Source organism: Halictus rubicundus, chromosome 6, assembly GCF_050948215.1.
Source record: "Halictus rubicundus isolate RS-2024b chromosome 6, iyHalRubi1_principal, whole genome shotgun sequence".
Lineage (NCBI taxonomy): Eukaryota > Metazoa > Arthropoda > Insecta > Hymenoptera > Halictidae > Halictus > Halictus rubicundus.
In genome coordinates, this window is record NC_135154.1 from 19,716,445 (window position 1) to 19,738,909 (window position 22,465).

The 22,465-nt window shown below is 42.4% G+C and overlaps 1 protein-coding gene across 1 annotated transcript; it reads left to right on the forward strand.

Annotated features, from left to right (window-relative positions):
• Positions 1-11,694: 11,694 nt before the first annotated feature.
• Positions 11,695-21,850, forward strand: LOC143354958 (LIM/homeobox protein Awh). Its single transcript, XM_076789350.1, has 3 exons — positions 11,695-11,980; positions 20,567-21,021; positions 21,627-21,850. The coding sequence occupies exons 1-3, from the start codon at positions 11,802-11,804 to the stop codon at positions 21,833-21,835; spliced, it is 843 nt and encodes a 280-aa protein (XP_076645465.1). The 5' UTR covers positions 11,695-11,801; the 3' UTR covers positions 21,836-21,850.
• The last annotated feature ends 615 nt before the right edge of the window (positions 21,851-22,465 follow it).

The window sequence follows — 22,465 nt, forward strand, 5'->3', positions numbered from 1 at the left end:
TCTCTATATATGTCGCCAAGGCCAGGATGATAAACGTCGCCCACTACCGGCGGGGCGTACCCCGTGAGGGGCCGCTAATTGTAAGCTCGAGAGCCCTCGGACGTCGAGTATGTCTCCTGGACGATACACGACGCTGGCAAGACCCGTGTTATTCGCATATATCGAGAATTCACTGTATTTTGCTACCCCGTCACGAATTAAATGTCAAAGGACTGCAGCACAGCGAGAAAACGACGTAGGAAACACGATACTGCTACTTCTACAATAATTCTAAAGAAATGTCTCTTGTCACCATGTCACGAGCTTCGTTCTACGTAACTTTGTGATACAGGTTACGTCTCCCTGTGAAAAAGAACCGTTTCTTCCCCGGAGAAACCGCGCGGCAAGCTCGACATCGACAAAACCCTTGCATCCCGTTTGGCGATAGAAGTTTCCTCGAGTGTGAAGTGCGATTCAGAGCGGAAAAGGAAAGCTGGAGCACCTGCGGCGAAACTGTATGCAGATGTGTTTCAACGCGTTTCATATTCAAACGAGAATCAGTGGACTCGGGCTGCGTCGTTCGACGCTGGGAGCTCTCGAAAACAAGGACTGTTTAGGATGACTGGGAAATTTCAATAAAATGGAAATCGGGTGGAAAGTTTCCCATTGTTGCCTTCCATTCTCCTGTCTCCATCAAAATTCTATTTTTTTGTTTTTTAGCCAAACTCTGTTTACCGAAAGAAATCGCAGAACGCTCAAGAATCCTTCAAAATCCAAAATCTCCACCCCTTGCGCTGTACGGAGATTGTAAAATAATTGATATTAACAGCGGTTTGTGCGAAACAATATTTTCTTCATTTATCTATATCTTCTTTGTATTCACTTTTCACTCTTTATGAACCAATTGGACTTTAGTATAATTTTTTCTCGGATAGTAGATGGTGGTAAATTTATCTTCGAGCATCAATCGTCGTACTAGACTGTCAGCAAGCGACTAAATTATTTTTTAACAAATCAAATTAGTATTTTGATGTTAAGAAGTAGAATGAAGAGAGAGAGAGAGAGAGAGAGAGAGAGAGAGAGAGAGAGAGAGAGAGAGAGAGAGAGAGAGAGAGAGAGTTGCTAGGAAATCCAGCGTATTGTCCCGCCACCTTGTCAATCCTCGATACAGTAAAAGCCATCACGTGCTAAAATTAAGTGGCTAAACTTGCCGAATATTTTCCCAGTCGACGTTTTCTTGTTGGAATGTTTGTAAAGCAAGGTAAAGGAAGTTTCGAGGAGATTCGAGGCGATCGTCCCGATCGATTGGCTCCCCGGTTAAGGCGCAAGGTCAGAAAGTGTTCCTCGGTTGACCGTTCAGTCACGGTGTGCCCCTAGACAGTGACTATCCCCTTTCCAGCATATTTACGCGTGGACATATATTTTATATTCCGTCGCTTCCTTTTTATTTTCGATGAGTTTGGGTTCTCGAGGGGGTTCGAGCACCTGTTTGTATTTCTGCTTCGCCGACGCATAAATCATCCGGGAATGGACTAACGCCTTTTATCACTGCTATCCCTCTTTCGGCCGTATCTCTCTCTATCGAAGCAGCCTCTCGTACACGCGTGTATACGTGTCTCTGTGTGCGTAGATCCACACAGAGCCGCCGGCGCGGCCCGTATACGCCCACGACCAGGATGAATATGAATTTTTCGTTCCCGAGGCCCAGGGAAACTGTCAAACGGGTTTTCGGGCTTCCCAAGCCACTCGAAGAGGGATCCTTTATTGCCACCCCTAGTCGAAAAACGGGCCGCGCATGTGCACCCATCCGAGAAATCCTGTGTTTCTTGAATTATGCGATGGGGGAGGCAGAATCGAACGCTGGCCAAGGGAAAACGGAGCCAATCCCATGGAAATTCGACTGGATCGGGATGCGTGGGACTATTTGGCAACTTGTTGGTCTGCTGGGGATTCCTTATGGTGTCTCTTATGAGTTTGCTACTGGAGTTTCCCTGCGCTAAACCGCGACTGATGCGTGTTGCCTTCGAAAAACGATAGAAGATCAACCAACGAGATTAGAAGCAGAAGAATCTGACTATTGAAAACAGTTGTTGAAAAGATCTAGCTTTCGCAAGCGTATAGTTAATTTACTAATCCTATCTAGTGTCTAATGTTGTACAGTATATTTATTTTGATCACAAAACGTACCCGTAAAATCAAACTTTGAATACAAAGCCTATGTATTCGCTCAAATGTATTAACAAATTTCTCTTTTTTAATAGAATGTATATTAAGATTGAAATATTTTAATGTGGACACTTCGTCCAGTATGCAGTACGTTTGTCATTCGTAAAGGAAATTATTTAAAGTTACGAAAGACAGCGTTCAACGTTGCGAAACATTTTTCAGTTCATTCAGTAATACAAAATTGTGAAGATAACGCAATTGATCCCAACTTGGATGTCTCCTGATTAATTACTGTTTGTTTACCTTTATGATTCGTCCGAATAAAAACATTTTCCGTGAAAGGAAGAAACATTGTTGTTCTCTGCTGGCGCAATTCAATCGCTGTCGTCACGCAGCCCACGATTTGTGTATTATCGATACGTGACCAGCGCCACTTTCAATCACGAATGCGTTTTGATTTCTCATTCAGAGTCGAATCGAAGGAAAACAGTATCTTTTATCGTAGATTGCGTCGTTAGCCGTCAGTTTCACTGATCGACGCACGCTCAAAATATCGATTAAGTATCGTAACTGAAAATGATTTCGACGAAGAAGCCTGTTATCTCTAGTCGGATGCGAATGATTATTGCAGTAAATTTTGTTTCAAGCTTCATCGATACAAAGGTTGAAGAGGACTTCGACTTCTGCACTGAAAGATGCAAGACCGACGGTGTCTTTGTTAAAGAAAATGTAAGCAACTGCAACGATACGGAACAATGGTAAAATGGCATAGATACGAGGATTTTATTAAAAAAAAGTTTTTATTTTAATTCGATCTATATTCGAAACAGAATTCAAAAAATGGGCAAAATGAAGAACTCGCTAAGAATAGTACTGCAACGCCAACAAAATTAACTTAAAAAATATCAGGAAACTCAAATCTAAATTCATCCAAAGCCCATAAAAATCAACTCCAAGAAAACGGAATAAAGCCACCGAGAACCGCAAAAACATCCACCAAAATCCCAAGACATCGTTTAAGTATACATACATACATACGTACATAGAAGTATCGTTTCGTATAACCGAAGAGTATGTAATATTCTACTCGCCACAGAGTAGATAGAAATAGGAAGAGCAAGCGCAAGAAGAAGAAAAGTACGGCGGCGAAGAAGAAGGTCGTGTTCAGATCCGCGCGGAAATTCCATTCGAGTTTGATCCGCTCGAGCGTGATTTCCCCCACCCTCGCCTCGGGTGAACGAGTTCCGTCTGTGGGCGTGGCAAGTAGGCGGAGCCTGTTGTCCATTTCAGTGCTCCCCGTTCCCCAAAACCGCTCTCGCTCTTCGGTGAAGGATCGAATCGAGTCAAGTCACGGACCAGGACTCCCCTCCGTTGTCCCGCGGAACAGACACAGGGACACGGGAACCCACACATGGTTCCTCGGGGCGTGTACAAACGCGGATCGAAGCTGTCGGTGGGTGTGCACACTGTTCGAATCCTGCAAGGAACAAGCTGGTCTGGGTTCGCGCGTGGTCCAAGCGATTTCAGCGTGGAAGGGGCAGGATCGAGAATGCCAGTCTTCCCCGGGCCACGGATCTGGACAGGGCACCCCTGCTACTGCTCGATCCTTTTCGATCCTCGAGCCAAACGGTTTTCCGCCCATGACTCGATCGGTGAGACGCGCGATCGGTTTCGACGAGGTTTCCGTGCTGTGACTTTTGTTGCCAGACCACTCTTTGTTCTATACTCTGTTCGTTGATCTCTCTGGACTCTTGGACTTTCCGTTGCGTCGATCGATCATGGATCGCAGGATGGTCAGGTCGTGACTCGTGACCCACCGCCGACGACATGAAGGTGAGTCATTGTTCAGGAAAATTCACACTTCTTTAGGTTGTTGCGAATGAGGGTGAAAGCGAAGGCCGCGAACCGGTGTATTTATACTTCTTCGATGATTGCATTCCATTCATTGATTCTCGAACATGTGCAACATTGCAAATGAACACCGACCAGTTGTTTCGACTAGACTCGTCACTGTCACTCGACATTAATTCATCGAAACTGATCCTACTTGGTGCAATAATCTCTTTCGATGGAACGCAGATGAAAACAATCTTTACACCTTTCATCGTGGATGTATCATTTTACATTCAAAGTGAAAACTCGAAATTTGCATTTATGTTGGAGTGATTTGAACGATGCTGTATGATTGTTGTTCGGAGAGGCGTTTGCGGCGAACGTTGGGATTCGTTGGAAGCCTTGGAAATTTGGAGTGATGGTTTCAGCGGACGAATCAGGCAACGATGTCTGTGTACATCGATCGAGTTCATTTTTCTTTTTTGGAGTATATCATTGTGAAATTGTATTGTGGATATTTGGTGAGTTGTTTGGATTAGGGCTTGGATAAAGATTTTAGAGCATCGAGACGATTTCGTTCTGTTTCTTGGGGTGATCGATTTTGAGATTGAGTCATTTTTGTTTGTAGAAATGTCTGGTGCTAGGCGTTGGATTCGATCGAAGATTTTGAAGCTTTTTGATGTTCATGTCGGTGCCTCAATTAGGAAAATACATACATTCGTTAAGTACTATCTTAAGCCTGAACCTGTGCTGTTGTGCTGTTTGTAAGACTTGTAAAATTGCTCGAAATTCCGTAGAAAGTGGAGCGATTAAATAAAAATTAATTAGATCGATTCAGTGGCTCATATTTCTCATAATGTGAAAAATTGAAGACATGAAAATGAAAAATTACATTATTGAACACACCTAGTCTATGCACGCAGTTACTTGTAGAACTTCAGTCACCGAACACTAAAAGAATAAAAGATGAAGGTACTTTCAGTCCATTTCGACGTATAATTAAAAATCATGTAGCAGCTTCGCAAATAATCGCACACGAACAAAAATAGCCAGTCTATCGATATTGAAATTACCGTATAAAATTGATTTCTATCGGAACACTTTGTTAAAATCAACTTTAGAAAGAAACGGTGCAGAGATCGAATTCGTGATATTCCGCGAGTGTTCGGGTATCGTTGATCGAGCAAATGGGTTGCAATCGATGTTGCACGAACGAAAAATTGTTTACGATACCCGGTGAAACGTGTAAGGTCGATAAATCACGCGGAATGGTACTCGCTCGTGCCATTAAACGCTTGTCCGGTTGGCCAACTGACGAATCGAATGTATCCGAGCAGCATCGGTGTCCGGTAGTCGGTAGTGAGGGCCGTTTGACCTCTTCACCCGTTGCATTTCTCACTTTGTCAGCTCATCTCCGTCCCCCCGAAGTGTTGACGAATAAAAAATGACTCCTATTATTCTTCTTAACTACCCGCTGATTGCATTCTACGGCGATCGCGTCCACCTACGACTCGCCTCCAGACGAATTGAAAAATTCTTCGGGCCGGTGAAATGGAAATTCGAGTCCCATCAGCACCGACTGCACGATGGATATTCAATCCGACGGACCGACAGCTATCGATCACGTTTTGCAAACAATATTGCAGACGATACGGTAGAATGCAAAAGTTTATTCTTCTTTCGCTGGGAAGTCGACGAGGCTCTATTCATCGCGATACCTACAGGATTCTTAACAACAATTCGAGGACGTTTGTGGTTCGAGCCAGGGATCGGAAGACTTATAATGCGATTGAAACAAGTCGATTAAATGTGAGGTCGCTTTGAAAATCATAGAACAATAATTGTTCTGCTCTTGCTTCATTGTAGGATCGATGAAAGGTAAGCTACTTTTATCTTCAGAGCTACGCAATTATTATTAGAAACTTGATGACCTGTACAGGAAACTACAGGTCTTGTAACTGCGAGTGATAGTGTTCCACGTAGGATCGTTTTCAAAACGAAGAGGAAATAATAATAATAAAAACTGGAGGTCTTAGAATGTAGTAAAAATGATTGAATTAAGCATCGGTTCACTGGGGCCGATAGAAAAATATTTTATCCGTCAGAAAAATCGATGGAAAATAATTCGCAACTTCCTCTGCGGATAATTTATGAAATGCACGTAAAAATATTTGTTAAAATAGCAAAGGAGGGGTGTTTTTTCCTCTGTCAAGAAATTATTTTTTGGTCTCGAATGTTGCTGTTAGTTTCAGTTTGGTTTCGTTTCGCCACTTCCAGCGTTCTCTTAGGTCAATTCGGAACAAAACAGGGTTTCGGTCGGTTGTAAAGTACCCCTTGGACTCCGTGTTTCTGGTCTTCGTCGGATCATAAACCAGGGACACCGTTGTAAATCCCATGGTCACGATAGTCACTTTTCGTTTAGTTTCGCAGTTGTCCTGTTGCGCAACAATTAGAAAGCACTATCCCAGTCGTTGACTCTCGTTTTCACCTCGGAAAACGCGTCTTGTACGGACCGACTAAAACAATAGGACGATGTCGTACACCGTCATACATTGTCACACACGATGCGACACTTTGTCGCACGGATCCAAACCAACGAAGACTGGAAGAGACACTACCACGGGAACATAGTACGGTAACATGCGTCGCATGCCAAGGGTCGTTTGGCGAATCAATCCGACGAGGAACGGAAAATTTATCGCTCGCAAACAATGGCGTTAATGAATCGCGATTTGATAGGCGTGTTATGCTGTGTTTTCGTCGCTGTAATATTTACTACGCGATAATAGCAATTTACGAGCGAATGTTGCTGAGCGTTACAATGAAGTGCCAGTAACTTTCATGAATTTCAAACGTCGGCCGCGATATCGTATCACTTAGTCGATTCTGAATGCGTTGCATACGTCTCTCGCGTTGCATTACGTTCTCCCTGAAGCACGCCAGTGCGTTAATTAATTTGTTACCGCCAGTGACTGACCGGCAAAATTAAACGTGGACTTTGGGTTCGAAATTTTGTGCATTGTGTGAGCTGGAGCTTCGAACTAGTCTAAAACAACATAAAATAGTAAAGAGCATTGAGATTACTATAATTCTAAAGTTGTACAAAATAGTTAAAAGGACCCTAAGGTTACAATATTTCCTTGTGTAAATTTTTGAATCACAGAGCAAACTCGTCTGCAAGCCATAAAGGAGGTCTTTTAATCGCTTGAGACACTTTGTTAGCTTGATTGTTTGCTTATTGTGGGGACAATGGATTACAATATTTCCTTGTATAAAGAATTTTAATTTGTATATAGTGAAGCAAAATGGTTCAAAAACCGAAAGGGGGATCGCAAGTATGTTCTAATCTCTTCAACCACTTTTTACCCTCTTTATCAATTCATTTCGAGAATGATAGGGTAAAGGTGTAGTTCCTGAAGCTTATAATCTCAAAAAAAAAAAAAAGAAAAATGGCGTCAGTATCATGTCACCTAAGCCCACCCGACATCATTTCAATTCGTAAACAACAGGCTAATCTCGTTAAAGTAGCTTTTCTATTCGTTTTCAACCCCTAAATGAACGGGTACTTTCTAATTATGAATACGATAGGGTCCCCAGGTAGTTGTCAGAGTACACATTGTAATAATCGCGTCAAAATGGCGGCGGTGTCGCGACAGAGCGCTAATCGACGGGTCGAAAAGGAACACGGCTCAGTTTCCTCAGGAAGATCGAAATGCCAGAAGGTATAAATCACAGGTGGGGAGTTCAACTTCGCCTTCGGCAGATCATAAATCAGTGACCGTCCAGCTATGCATGAAATGATTACCGGTGCCCGACGAGCGCGGCGAGAGAAGTCGCAACGAGAGAGGAGAGGAAGACGGAGAGAAAGAGAGAGAGAGAGAGAGAGAGAGAGATAGATGGAGAGAGGGATAGAGAGACAAAGAGAGAGAGAGAGAGAGAGAGAGAGAGAGAGAGGAGGACGAGACGATGTAGCTGTAGCCGTCTTCGAAATTGGCTGTCGTCGATGTTGTCTTTCTTGAGGTGTCTGTTATGCAACGAGCCTTTTCTTTCGACGTTTCTTCGCTCGCGGGTTCGAAGAGTCTCTTTCGGCGCTTCGTATGCAAATCCGACGGTGCGTCGTCGATGAAGATGAAAGTTCGTCGGGGGTGACGTTCGAAATTGAAAATACACGGAGTGAACCGGAAATTTCGAGCCGCAAAAATTTGTTTTCAGCAATACCAAATAATCACGCAGTTCGTGCAAAAAATTAATATTACAAATTTTGTACTGTTTATAGATAACATATTCATTTATAAAAAATATTGGCAAACATTTAACAGTGTAGACACCATCGAGTAGGTTTACTATTTATATTAGGGACGTCTGCCTTTATATTTTAACGTGTGATATTTTAATATAAAATTGTAAAACTATTATAAAACAACGCCAGTTTGCAAGTCTTCAATGTTCAGATACTAGTTTCAATTATTGAGCGATACTTGCGTAGTTGGGCTCGTACGCGGCGCCTATAATGTATGTACATGCATTGTATGTAGTATTCGGTTCGTAAAGATGCCGCTTACCCATGTGTTGAAGTCTCCAGACCGACTAGAGTCACTACAGCCTTTAGGATTTTATTAAAAGAAAAACCACTTTTTCTTATTGGCTGAATTTTTTTGCTGAACTACCTCTGATCCTAGTCTGCAGGATTATATCACGATTTAGTCATTTGTTTAAACAATTTTCCCAAATAAAAATGCTTGATCGTACCATAAGTAATTCTCTAATGAAACATTCAAATAATTGCCTTCCTCGTGCTACAATAACATGCTTCTACCAATGATTAAAATTCAAATGTAGAGTAAAAATTACGAATTATTATCCAATAAACAATAAAGTATTAAAAACAACAAAATTCTATTTTTATACAATTTTAATTTAACGAATAATCTCGAACGGAAAACATTGAGTTACTGAAGAAAAAATTCCTGTATTCTCTGCAGTTATAAAATATCTCTGCTACGTGACAGCACGCAAGGTGGACGAAGGAGGTAAACACGCGGACACGTATTAAATCGAGGAACGTACCGTAATTAACTCATTGATTGCACGCTAGGATGAACAATAACCTTTGTGCGTTACTCGTGTACCAATTAATATCATTGACTCGGGTCCCGGCGTACACGTGTGCACGTGCGACTGTGTATACGGACACACGTGTGCTAAGACGGCGATAAGAAAAAATTGCATACATATCAGATAAGCGTTATCCTTTCGTTTATCTCTACGCACTCACAATGACTTTCTCTCCCACCTTCGGTGGCGGACACTTTGCCTGAAAAAAGCAAACGAATGTCGTTGTCGATTGTCAATTAATCGCGAACCCTAAGGCGGGTTTATCCTGAACGTTTCTCGACTAATGATTCATTCGTAATGAACAGTATGTTGGATCATGAATGAGGTGTAATCGTCATCCTCTTTTTTGCTTGTTCGTTTAACATTCTGTGAAAATATTAACACCTGCTGCTCGAAATTTTCATTTCTATTTGACAGAAATGAAATTCCTGCTGATGCACTTCGTTTCGAAAAATTGTAATTTATTTATAGTATCCAGTTCAATCATGTTCCTCTTCTGTTTGGTATTTTATACAGTGCCTAGTGTCAATTAAATTTGTCGAAAATCTTCTGCTTCATAGTTGAATTTAAATTAAAAGCAAAATGTTAATGCATTGAGAAGCGAACAGATAATTTAGGAAATTTATTCTGAAAAGTATCCTAGTTGCAAATTGCCTGATAAAATATCATCGGAGGTGATACCGTGTAATTTTTATTGGGATTTGCTTGTGGAAATAATAAGGAGATAATTTTTACATTGAAGCAGAAACAGTAAGTCTTTGTTTTATAATCCGAAGACGAAACCACGGCAGAAGAGGTGGCCCAAGGCAAACATATTAAGCCGAAGACCCTTCCTGAAACTTCGCCTACGTTCTGTAGCATAGAATCATTAACAATTCCTCTGGATTTAATAGCCCTATCTCTGCCGCGAGCGATAAATCTTGTCAAATATTATACCAATATAAATTAATATATAGTGCGTAGTAAATTTTCTGGACGTAGGCATACGTAGGTTTACACGGGACAAGCTTATAAGAGCCTCTTTCCGGTTTATGGTTGGCGGAGAGAGGTCCCTCTCGATCGGCTTTTGCAAGTCTAATTAATTAAACGGGAACCCGTAATGTTTCCTATGTGTCAATTAATTCGTTAATCGCGGCGAGTTTGTAAATCTCCTCTGCGTTTCGAACGTCATCAATTTTTCGCTTTTAGGAAATTGATACAACCAGCCATCGAATTTATTGCATCGGTGTGATCAATTTCTCTGGCAAATTAAAATAAACCAGCTGGGAAATCGGAATAAAAATTACTGAAACATAACTTAGGCTATCTACTGAACGACATTTACTACCAAATGTTATCGCTTACGGCGATTTTCAATAGAAAAATATATCTATTTTCTACAGTGTTAGGAAATTGTTTTAAAGCCTTTTAAATATTTGATTGATTGCACAGTGGTTGGAATGATTTTGTAACGAAATTGAATAGAACAGTCTCAGATTCCCTTTCGATCAGCTGACAGTCTAGACAGAGTAGTATTTTCAATTTTTATGAATTTTAAGAGCTATTATTATCGCTTGGGGGAACCAATGACCAACAATGGACAGTACAATCAATGGAGCTCTATAAAACGAATAAGAAACATTGCGAGGTATCGAAAAGGGGCAGGGTCTCGAGATTGCCCCGTAAATTAGACGACTCGAATTTACACCGCCCACGCATTTTCGCTATTTCACTTAAATCTCCCCGGTACAATGAGCAAATTTGCGCCCACCGGAGCCGCCCGGTGCCGCGGAATCGCGTGCAACGCACAGTGATACACGACGTGTGTGTAATGATGCGAATCGTATGCGAATCGTAGACGTGTTGCGGGCCAGCCCCATCCGGGGACCGAGAGAGAGAGAGAGGGATCATGCCCAGAGCGGCGTCATTTATCAGCCGGCGGCCTACCGCTCGTTTATTATTTCACTTTGCCGAGTATTAATTGAGATTTGGAGCCCGCAGCCAGGGCATTCGTACTACACACCTGGAAACGGACCTCTGCCATTTACTTTGCCAATCGATCGACGATACTCCTTTCGTCCGCGAAAAACACCACCGGTGTTTCCAACGAAATTATTTTCTGTTGCAATTTCCTATTATTTCATCCTTTACTCGAACTTTCTTAACCCTCTCTCGTTACTGGATTGCGGATTTTTATACAAAAGAAAAATGATCTGGCATCGGTTGTCAGATACAGGAGCCAAACAAAAATATGTTGCTTCCTTTAAAAATTCTCTAGAGTCGAATATAATATACCATAATATTCATTCTTTTAATGAATTTACTATAAATTGTATTACGAATTGTAATACAATTGTAATGTTACAAGATCCTCTCTTATTAAATTCGAATTTTGTCGTATGGGGGGTGCTAAAGGACAGCCAGTCGGTTAAAAGAATTCCTTCGACTAGCAGATCAAGGATCAATCGAATTAACGTTACAAGAGTAACTTTCTGAAAATTTCATTTCATCATTTTGTCATGGACAGTATAGGGATTGCTACGGAAGATAGATAAAATTGACAATATTTCGGGGCCGATTTGTTGCAGACGGAGATCGAGGCGGACACCGAGTGCCCGGACAGCATCCTTTGTTCGAACAACAACAACAACACGACGAACAACAACAACGTGCCGAGCATCAAGAAGGGTGGCGGCGCGGCCATCGTGAACAACGATGCCCACGATACCATGGAGATGGACTGCGGTGGTTGCGGGGAAAGCGTTCGCGAGCGCACCGTCCTCTGCGTAGGGGGTCGTACCTGGCATTCCAGGTGTCTCAAGTGTTGCGCCTGTGCGAGGCCTCTGCACGACCAGCACTCATGCTTCCTCCGGGGGATGAGGCTTTACTGCAGGCACGACTACGCCTTGTAAGTACAACGCGTTTCTATTTGCGGAGCCTCCCAGCAGTCGGGTCCCACGAAACACCTCGGGTAACGAAGACGGACGCTCGACGGTTCTGATCTTAATGAGAGTTTATGGCACCGGGACCGTGATTTTTCTACGATGCAAAAACTCACCCTCCGAACGGGCAAAATACTGGAAAATTTTCCTTCACGATCCTCGACTCCATTTCATTTCTTGTCAACGCTTCAAAGCAACGGAGCCCGATCCTGAACACCGAGAAATTGTTATAGACAAAATCGAAATCGCCGTTGAAAAGGAAACTTTTCTTGAGGAACATGATCGAAGTAATAATAGCGAGCAATAGGGACATCGCAGTTTTCCACGAATATCTTGGAAACTACTGCAGATACGAACATGGTGTACATGGAAAAATGTTGTGTCTTTTTATAAGAAATACACCCGCGAAGACGGAATTCGGGCATTTCCGGTACTCTGAAAAGAAAATTTTTCAAACGAAAATTAATCAGTACTTAATTACTCTCCTATAAAGTTCAATGTAAAACATTAAAATACATTTTTTTTTTTCTAAATAAAAAATTAATGGCACCTTGATTTTTTAATTGTCGCTACATATTTTTTACTTAATAATGTTATAATTGACGTCAAGACGAATCGAATGACCTCCTTTGCTATGGCTTGAAGTCTTGAAACAATGCTAAAATCTTTGTGAACAGCTAATTCCTCGATCTGAACCACAGTACGTCGTTTCAACAATTATTATTTATTAGCCGTAAAGAACACTGGAGTTTAAGTCAGAATCTAGTTTGATGTATCATCCACATTCCCATGAGGGTGTATGCCCCTAAAACGCCATGCAACATCAATACGTCATTTTCAAAGAGCTGTTGAAGGTAGCAGTACTAGACTGTTGATGAAAAACTACTAATGAGAATCTTTTGATTTTTTCAACATCAGGATGGAAGCTGGAATTAAATCTCGTTCCGCCGAGTCCACTATTTTGAAAATTGATTCTTCCGAAAGAAGCGATTTCAAAAGACAAAATCCCATCAATTTCAACTAGCTCTAGTTTAAGTGGATTTCATAGGTAGCTATAATAGACTGACGACGATGACCTATGACACTTTCGGACAGTTGTGGCTCAGGGAAAGGGGAAAGAGGATTTCGGCGAGTCACGAGCATTTAATCCGAAACGATACCTCGCCCGGAATCGATCCCTCGGGAGCTGTTCGTGGAATCTTTGTAACCGGCTGCTCGACAGGGTGTCCGAGATATCGGTTATGCTGGTGTCAGCGTATCCCGCGAGATCGGTCCCATAAGTCGAACAAATGATGGTTCTTTCCAGGAGCACCGATGGTAGCCGGCAGGAACATCCTCTTAACGCTGGACCGTGCTCTCGTGGCCAGTGGGGTGTCTCCACGAGACAGAGCATTATTCGATCCATCGATAAACCATCGTGTTGCTCCCGGATTCCGGAACAACTGTCGTTCTTGACAGATTTAATCAATTGGATCTCGACTTTACACGATGCGACCCTTTATCGCCACTTCGGTACACTGTCACGATCTGTTTTCGAAAAGGCAGGTTCAGGGTGCGCATGTTCGGTGATAATGATCGACTTTGCAGCTTGTGACACGTACTTTGAAGATTTAGAACCTCCTATGAATTTTTAGAGGGTGGAAATGCATTCTGAATGCATACGCAGTCTGTCAAAAGTATGCAGATAATTGTATTTTTCGAGGATCTGTAAATTAATGTTATCATCGATGTTACCATATTCGCCATTAAAGTCTCTTGCAAATATCTGGAATCTCGAATATATTATCTTTATTTAACTTATCGATATTATTAAAGACTGAAAGAATGTGGTTCCTGTTTCTTACAAATTCTTAAAAATTCGTAGAGTACAGTGAATTCTCGATATATCTGAATAACACGGGTCTTGCCAGCGACCCGTATCGTCCAGGAGACATACCCGAGCCGTGTTATGTTACGCTTCTCGACGTCCGAGGACTCTCGAGCTTCGTGGCCCCTCACGGAGTATGGCCCGCGGTAGTGGGGATAATTCCGCGACGTTTATCATCCTGGCTTTGGCGACATATACAGAGAAATGACTCTACTCGTTAAAAATCGACTTACAAAAATTGCATAAAAAGATTAGCTCTTACAAGTTTATAACTAGACCGCGGATTTTATGGATTTATGGCAAAGACGAGTTAGCGCAATTGAAACTAATGGAAAGATTTAAAAAATTTAAGAACGTCGATATATTGTCTCAAAATTCCTAAGGTTGTTAAAGAAGAAACGGAAGGTCATGATTACTGTTTCTTACTGCCAACAATTTTTATATTTTTCACGAAGATGCAGTATAGTAGATCGTATAAAATTTTGAGTATCGGCATAGGGGTTAAAGAAGCATGCTAACCTAGTGGCAAGGAGTTATCCAAGAACAGGGGGCGGATAATTGTGTAAATACATAAATTGTCTGTATCATTTGAAGCCTAAGTATCATCGGACATTTCGTCGGTCTCGTCTAAAAGGGTCTCGTTCGATTGCAAGTTAAACGATTACAAAGCGATTCCGCAAATGTTGGTGGTTTCCGATCAGGAACCAGAACTATACCTACATCAGCACACACGCGCGAAGCATGTGGGTGCCGAGTCACGAGTAAAAAGACAGTCAGTGTTCCCGAGGAACGAAGGAATTTGCCTCGTAAGCCAGCTCTCTCTCTCTCTCTCTCTCTCTCTCTCTCTCTCTCTCTCTCTCTCTCTCTCGGGGCCAGCTGTGATTTTCTCTCTTTCGGCCACCCTCGCACGAGAAAGATCGTCGGTGCTTTTCAACCGGGCAGAGGACGCGGGTGTCTTTTAAATTAATAAATATTCGCCGACGCTATTCTCCGGGCGTCTCACCCCCTTCACCGTCCTATTCCCTTCTTTTTCGGCCCCCTACGGTCGTTTCCCCCGCGTGTGTCGTCGTTGTCGTCGTCGTCGTCGTCGTCGTCGTCTCTCGACCGGAGTAAAAAACGAGCCGAAGGAAAAGAAATCGAAGCTGGACCAGAAATCGCTCTATTAGCGGGTCTCTCTTCGGAGACCGTAGTCGTCGGAATTCCGGTTCTCTTAATTCAGTATGGCCGAAAGAACCGCGACAGCGAAACGGCCGCCGCCTTAATCACGACCTTATCGTTTCTGCCTTAATGGCACTTAAATGCGAATGCCTACGCCTTCCGTAAAAAGGACCCGATCATCCCAATCGCTGGGGGTGATCTCCGACGACACCCCCTCTTCCCATCCCTCCCCTCTAAAGCCCGAAATGATCCCGACGATTTCCTGAATACGCTTCGAGAATAATCAGCCGCGAGGTTTCAACTTTTTCTGCTCGCCGCGGCGCGCCGCGCCGTGTGCTTCCTGCTTGCTCGCCCGAGAGCTCCAATGTTCTTTAATTGGGACCGATGAAAGTTGCTGAAATCATTTCTGCCACGAAAAATAGTAGAGTCCTCTTCGTACGTACGTATCTACACACCTGTTCCTCCATTTTATTTTATCTTATCTGCACCGAGCGCATTTTATTTGAGATCTTCGCTCGACGCTCGGACTCGATGAAAATCGTTTCTTACACTGCAACTTGTTCGGTAAACGAAGAGCTAAATTCTGGAGGGATTAGATTTTTCATTGATTCTCTGTCTTGTTCGTGTCTCCTTGTTTATCGATCTACGTTTTATATTATCGAATTGTAGGGAACGTAATTTTCTTTTAAGACATTAGCTACTGGAACGAGCTAGGAGAGGAAATCATTTGTGCAGATCCAAAAGTGAACTCTTGCGATAATATATTCAGTGTACAGTGAACTCTCGATTTATGTGAACAACACGGGTCTTGCCAGCGTCGTGTATCGTCCTAAGGAGATACAGGAGACATGCCATGTTATGTTTACTGGGGATAATTCCGCGACGTTTATCATCCAAGCCTTGGCGACATGTATAGAGAAATCACTGTATATTGAATGTAAAATTGGTTACAATCTGGAAGATGCAAGATGATGAAGAGAGCACTTGAACGAGGAAAGAGGGTGTCATACATATTAACTTTAATTTTGAATCCATTCAATGAATTAAAAAACTTATTGATTACTTTGATTTTATGCTGTTTTTGAGATTGTTGATTTGCCAGTGAAAGTGTCGATCAGCTTTTGTCATTTGGAAATAATAGTCTGAAGGATTAGGTAAAGAAGAGAATGATATTGGATGAGATTGCTCAAGATGTCGAGTACTCAAGATGTTCGGTTCTGAGCGAAATTGCTCGCGTAATTAAACAATTCATTAAAAAATCAAGAGTTGACGAAGAATGGTTTGACTGTCCGTTATCTGGCAGGATCGCTTGACGTACCTGGCAGTACACGAGGTGTTAACATTTGAGGGCAGCTCGCGACAATAGCGTATCAGAGCAGAGTTTCATCGGGGACTTTGCTGGGCCGAAAGCTCCGTTACAAAAGTGTTTCATGGCCGAGGATTGGGCAAAACACGGTGTTCTTTTTTTGGTTTTTGAAGGGAGAAAAAGTCAGTTGAGATGTCCTTTATTCGTGGTCGGCATCGGTGCTGCCTTCAACGTCACAACGTGACTCGCAGGCTAGCATGCGTGGTACACGTATATGCTCGGTGACGTGAATAGCTTGGTCTGTACGTGAGGTCCAAAGATGAAGAAGAAGAAGCAGAAGAGGAAGATGACGACGAAGAAGAAGAAGAAGAAGAAGAAGAAGAAGAAGAAGAAGGAGGAGGAGGAGGAGGAGGAGGAGGAGGAGGAGGAGGAGGAGGAGGAGGAGGAGAAGGTAGAAAACCGAGGAGACTACATCGAAGACATTAATCACCCACTGGCGAACCACTAACGCACCCACGTGACGACCACGTGACTCGAATAGCGGACAGAATTTTAGCGAAATTTGCACTGGTTGGTTACCGTTTCGGCCCAGGCTCTTTACAGATACACGTTTATGATATGCAATTAACTGTCGAGGGTGGTAGAGATTCGGAAACGACAAAAATTGGAGGATTATGGAAAATTGATTTCCTCGAAAAGACATCTGCATACCAAGTATTAAAAATGCACAGAAATCTCATGGAAGTGTCATAGAAATTGTAGGATTTTATTTAGGCCACTGCGCCCACGAATAGAATGCGGAGAAGCTTGCACGGAACGGAACAAACGTTGGTGTATATTCCTCAGCTCTTCGTTACTCTCTAGATTCAATTTTTATCATTTTTTTTTTTAGTGCGACGAAGTTTGGGCAAACTATGTGTTCGATCTTGGAAACAATTGCATCGTTCTAGATTTTTAGAATTGTTATCGAGAAACCATGCTGTCAATTATAGAAATGATTTACAGAAAAGTACGTCGCTCTGAATTTACTTTTAAGAATGTTTACTGTGGCAAGCTTCGGGGAAACTACGTCGATCGTATAGCTAATAAACGATTGGCGCAGTTAAAGTTTTAAAAATCGAAGGACCGGAGGATCGAAGGTGTTTCTAGTCCATTCCACGATGCACCCGTCGAAACCAATAATTCACCGGTAAAACTCACCGAACGTAGTAATTTATTTAACCCCGAGTGGTATCTCGAGACGATATCGAAGATCGCGATCGTGATCTGCCTGCGGAGCGCGAGAATCGAATACGGGGGACCATGAATTCCGTCGTGGTGAGGTCGGATAGCGCCTGACTTAATCCCCCGTTGACTTATAGGGCCCGCCTATGTGGAAGAACAAATGAATAAATTAGGGCGGGGTCGTTTGGTAGCCGATGTACGGCCCTGAAGATTTATAGATACCCAATACCAGTTTCACCATCCTCCTTGGCTGGTTACACGGGGCTTCTGGACTGTTTGCTTCTCTCCTCTCTTTCGATCATCCGACGTAAACGCGCGAGGAGGATAGGGGTGGCGCCACTATTTATGCTAATCGCACCTCGCCCGACAACCGAGACCTTCTTCTTCTTCTTCTCGTCTCCTCTATCCAACGGACGTGTCAACTATTGCTGGTTACTTTCCTGGTTACGGGAGACCATAAGATGTCCGGAGACTGGTCTCCAAGCAGTTTCAATAAAACTGTTCGAATTTTATGGAGTTTAAGCTTGTTTTCTTATTCGTACCCCCTCGGAGACTTCTTCGCGGGCCGAATGTGCTAATCAGTACTTGTCAAGTTGTTGGTTTCAGAATTTCATGGTTGTCATGGGTGGGCCTCTTCGATTCTTTGCGTATTGGCTTTCGTTTTTTAAAGAGTTTCGGTATGTGTTCTTGTTGCGCACCCCTTTGGAGAGTATTCGATGGGTTTTATGAGTTAATTAATATTGGAGACGTTGGCTTCAGGATTTCATGGTAGCTGTAGGTGGATCTTTTCAATCATTTATTTATTGTTTTCTTTTTTGGCATTTTTGAACATCTTTAGAATCGAGATTAAGCCTCTTGTTACGTGAATATTCAAGATTCGATTAACGTTTGACGAAGAGTGTGCAACATTGGGTCAAAATGGACCCCAGCCCCGCCCTCTGGGGCTTAACTTACGATTCATAAGGGTCGGAGGAGTTTGACATATTTTAATTGTGAATAAATTTGAAAGTGGAACTTCGCGATCTTCGGAGAGAATTTAATTATCTTTGAAATTTGTGGATTGGGTATACTACACAGATGTAGGCTTGGAATGGCGTTCATAATGTTCATTATAATTAATGTATAGCATTAGGGTTTGGTTATGAGACAATGCTAGTAATTACCCCAGTGTTTTATGTTTACTCGTTTGTACAGTAAAATACACGTAGGATTTCGTAGTCTAGTAATTATAAATGATTTAGCTGATGTGAATGTTAAGGGTGTGAAAATGAATAGATTTTGTCAAGAATGTTTTGTTGGTAGTCTACTGAAACAAGTATATATTTTTATTCAGCAATGTCTCTAATCATGTAACAATGTTTCAGAATTAAAAATGATTTATAATAATCGTGTACGGTTGATTTCTCGAAGGGCCAAATGTCAGAAAGGCAACAAAGAAATTTAGAAATGCAACTCGATGTCTGAGGGGACTGTGTGCTTCTAGGCGTGCCCTGTGCATGATCACCATAACCAATAATGCCCGAAAATATAATCGATGCGACGATGACTATACGATTCGTTGTCAGACTAATCCTTCCGTAGCTTACCATATTTTTCCATACAATAAACCTTTGGTCGATCGAGCATTCTTCCCTTTCACCCCCTACGTATTCTTCTTTTCCTTTTTAGGTTTTTTCGAAGCAAAAATAAAAACCGCTTTAGACATTTCCTGACTTCGAGTAGCATAGAGATTCTTCGTAATTCAATTTGTACTTTCGCAATCTTTTCATCTATTCCAGTGGATTTTACAATTCTACTGTAAACATTCAAACGAACACATAAAATTCTCTTCACCCAAATGAGGATGCTAACTTATATGTATTTTTACAATATCGTCTAAACGATAAAAGCTTCGCACAACTCGATAGAAATGACGTTCTTCCCTAAAATTGCACAAAAGCTACGCTTTATTAAATTGTCTGAATTCATACAAATATTAAACGACCTTTTACACGAACATTATCAACATTTAAAGCGATCCTCACTCCCAAATGTGTGCACTAAACTCATGCCCAAGGGACTTGCACTCGGAGATCCACACTTTCATCACGATAAGCTAGACGACAGGTTCTGCGCAGATCCGTGCAAAGATTCAATTCCAGAGGCTCCGGCTCGCCATTTTTCATCGAGCCCGTTAATCGACGGTGTCCAATGACGCAGCCACTAATTAGCAGCAACTCGTCGCTCATATATTCAGGTCCGAGAGAGACTCTAGGGCGTGTCGCCCGTTTCCTGGTGTTCGTCGGTCTATGCTCAAAGGGTTCGAATCATTTGTAGGGCGAGGGGAAGCCGCGGGACTGAGATGTCGAGATAATCTCGACGTAATCTGCCGGTCGTATCGCGAGAAAGAGAGGACGCCCCGATCCTGAAACCGTGGAGCCTCGCGCTTCTGACGCCCTCCACTCCGAGGGACATCGAGTGGCGGAGTAGTATGTTAATGAGGACAGGGCCATCGGATTCTCGTGCACGGAGGTCCTGAATGAACCTGCAGCCCCGACCAAAATAGCCCCTTGTCCCTCTCCGGCCTCTCTAGCCAGCCTCTCGATCGATCGATCGATCGAGAGAGAGAGAGAGAGAGAGAGAGAGAGAGAGAGAGAGAGAGAAACCTTAGCGGAATACGTCCGCTAATTTCAGACGGAAACCGAGATCCGATAACAACCAATTATACCAGACATACTGTCAAAAACTATCCTTTCGACAGAAGAGTTCAACGTTCCTGGTGCCAACTGTTTCAGGGTAGAAAAACAGTGACGATGTTAGAAGAATTAAAGAACCGTAAGAATCGTAATATTCCTTACGATTTATTACAATTATTAACCGAACAAATTCATTTACTTCTAACTGTGGTTTCCTGCAACTAATATAAGACATTTTTATTTCGCATAAAGATCCGCAGTGTAGTAATAAGAATCCCGCAGATCCACAACAATCGATCAATGGTCTATTTTCTAATTGCAGGACCTTCGGAGCAAAGTGCGCGAAATGTGGGCGCAGTGTTGGAGCCGGCGACTGGGTGAGAAGGGCAAGGGAAAGGGTTTATCATTTGGCCTGTTTCGCTTGCGATGCCTGTTCCCGACAACTGTCTACGGGGGAGCAATTCGCCCTTTTAGACGCTAGGCTGCTCTGCAAGGCTCACTATCTCGATGTGGTCGAAGGTAACAATACCTCGTCCTCGGAGGACTGCGACTCTGAACACGGTGGCAAGGGCAGCAAGACGAAAAGGGTTAGGACGACCTTCACCGAGGAACAGCTTTCTGTTCTGCAAGCGAATTTCCAGCTGGACAGCAACCCTGACGGCCAGGACCTCGAGAGGATAGCTCACGTGACGGGATTGAGCAAAAGGGTCACGCAAGTCTGGTTCCAGAACTCCCGGGCCAGGCAGAAAAAGCACAGTGGGAAGATCAAGACGCAGAGTGAGTGGCTCGAGTCTTTGATCGATAGACTGTGGATCTTTATGCTGATTTTCATAGTTGCTAGACTGCGGATTTTATGCATCTGTGATAACAATGAGTAGATCAAACGCAAAACAGTACAAGCATTCGTATTATTTTCAACTGTTTCCAATTAATAAGAAAATAAATAAACGTTTACGTATCTCTTGGTATTAATGCAGACAATTTTTATTTTGAAAAATCCGCGGTCTGGTCATTACAGTAAAAATGTTATTCATTTTTGTTCACCCTCATTCGTTCCCTAAAGGATGCTAATCAAAATTCATTTTCAAGCGATAAGGTAACTAAAGATGGACAAAATAGCTAGACAGGTTGGAAAAAGCAACAGAGGATTAACAAAAATGATAAAGTTTAAGAGACCTAACTGTAGCAAAGATATTTTAAATACCTAATAGACTAATGTTGAACACTTTAGAGGATGTTCAGTTTTATTGAACACTTCGGCAAGAGCTGATATACATATAGTTTTGTAGAAATCTCTTGGGGGATGAAGCAAAAGTGCCAGTCACTCAATGAGGATTTTCTACAAGGACTTAATAAATGATTTCCTCGTTTGGATTGTTCAGTGCACCATTCACCCCCGATGCAGCACCACCCAGGGGACCTGTACTCGTCAGGGGTTAGCATGGTGGGCGCCTACTTGGGTGGCTACCAGGGTGGCAGCGCCGGAAGTGAAAGTCCAGGCAGCCCCATGACACCACTCACCCCTTTGACACCACTCACCCCAACAACGCCCAACCATCTTCAAGCTCAATTCTGTCATCAGGCTGGGTAACTCTTTTGGAGTAGGCTAAAGACAACATTACGTGAAACCATGTGAAACCGGTGAAACTTCTGGGAATTTATTGAATATTCTCCATCCTCTTTGGAAGGACTTTTTCACGACAAGATCATTCTAGTTGATGACTGACGAAAATATGCAGCGATGAAAGTGTGAATGTTGCCTCGAAGAGACTTGACTGGTGGTTCATAGTGATCCTGTAGCGAAGAAGGATTGCAGTGAGACTTCTGAAGGTTATTTTTATGGTAAAAGTATCTTGGAGACTGTCTTCTAGAAGATTGTTAATGTCGGATGATCTTCATCTTTTTTTTTTTTTTTGTATATATTGACGAAGAACGGTCGAAGGAAGAGTAAAAGTGATAATACGATTAGGATAGGATTTCGTGGTGAGGATTCTAGATTCTAGATAGGTAAAATTATCATTATTTATTTCGTCTTGGTTACGACAGTCTGTAGCTTGTATTTATAGACATTTTTGCGTGACGAATGTGTTGGCCATACATGTGCAATGCTATAATCGAGGTATTTTTTAAGATTGAACATTTTCTGCATATACTGAAAAACAGTGAGCACTTCTTTTGGTCATTTTCTTTTATCTTATTGTCAGTGAGACTCGATTGAAAT

Bases quoted from the DNA above. Each gene is read 5' to 3' on its own strand.
- LOC143354958 (XM_076789350.1), top strand. From the start codon at position 11,802: ATGGAGATGGACTGCGGTGGTTGCGGGGAAAGCGTTCGCGAGCGCACC. The intron at 11,981-20,566 runs GTAAGTACAACG...TTCTAATTGCAG, and splicing joins TGCAGGCACGACTACGCCTT to GACCTTCGGAGCAAAGTGCG. The intron at 21,022-21,626 runs GTGAGTGGCTCG...TGGATTGTTCAG, and splicing joins TGGGAAGATCAAGACGCAGA to TGCACCATTCACCCCCGATG.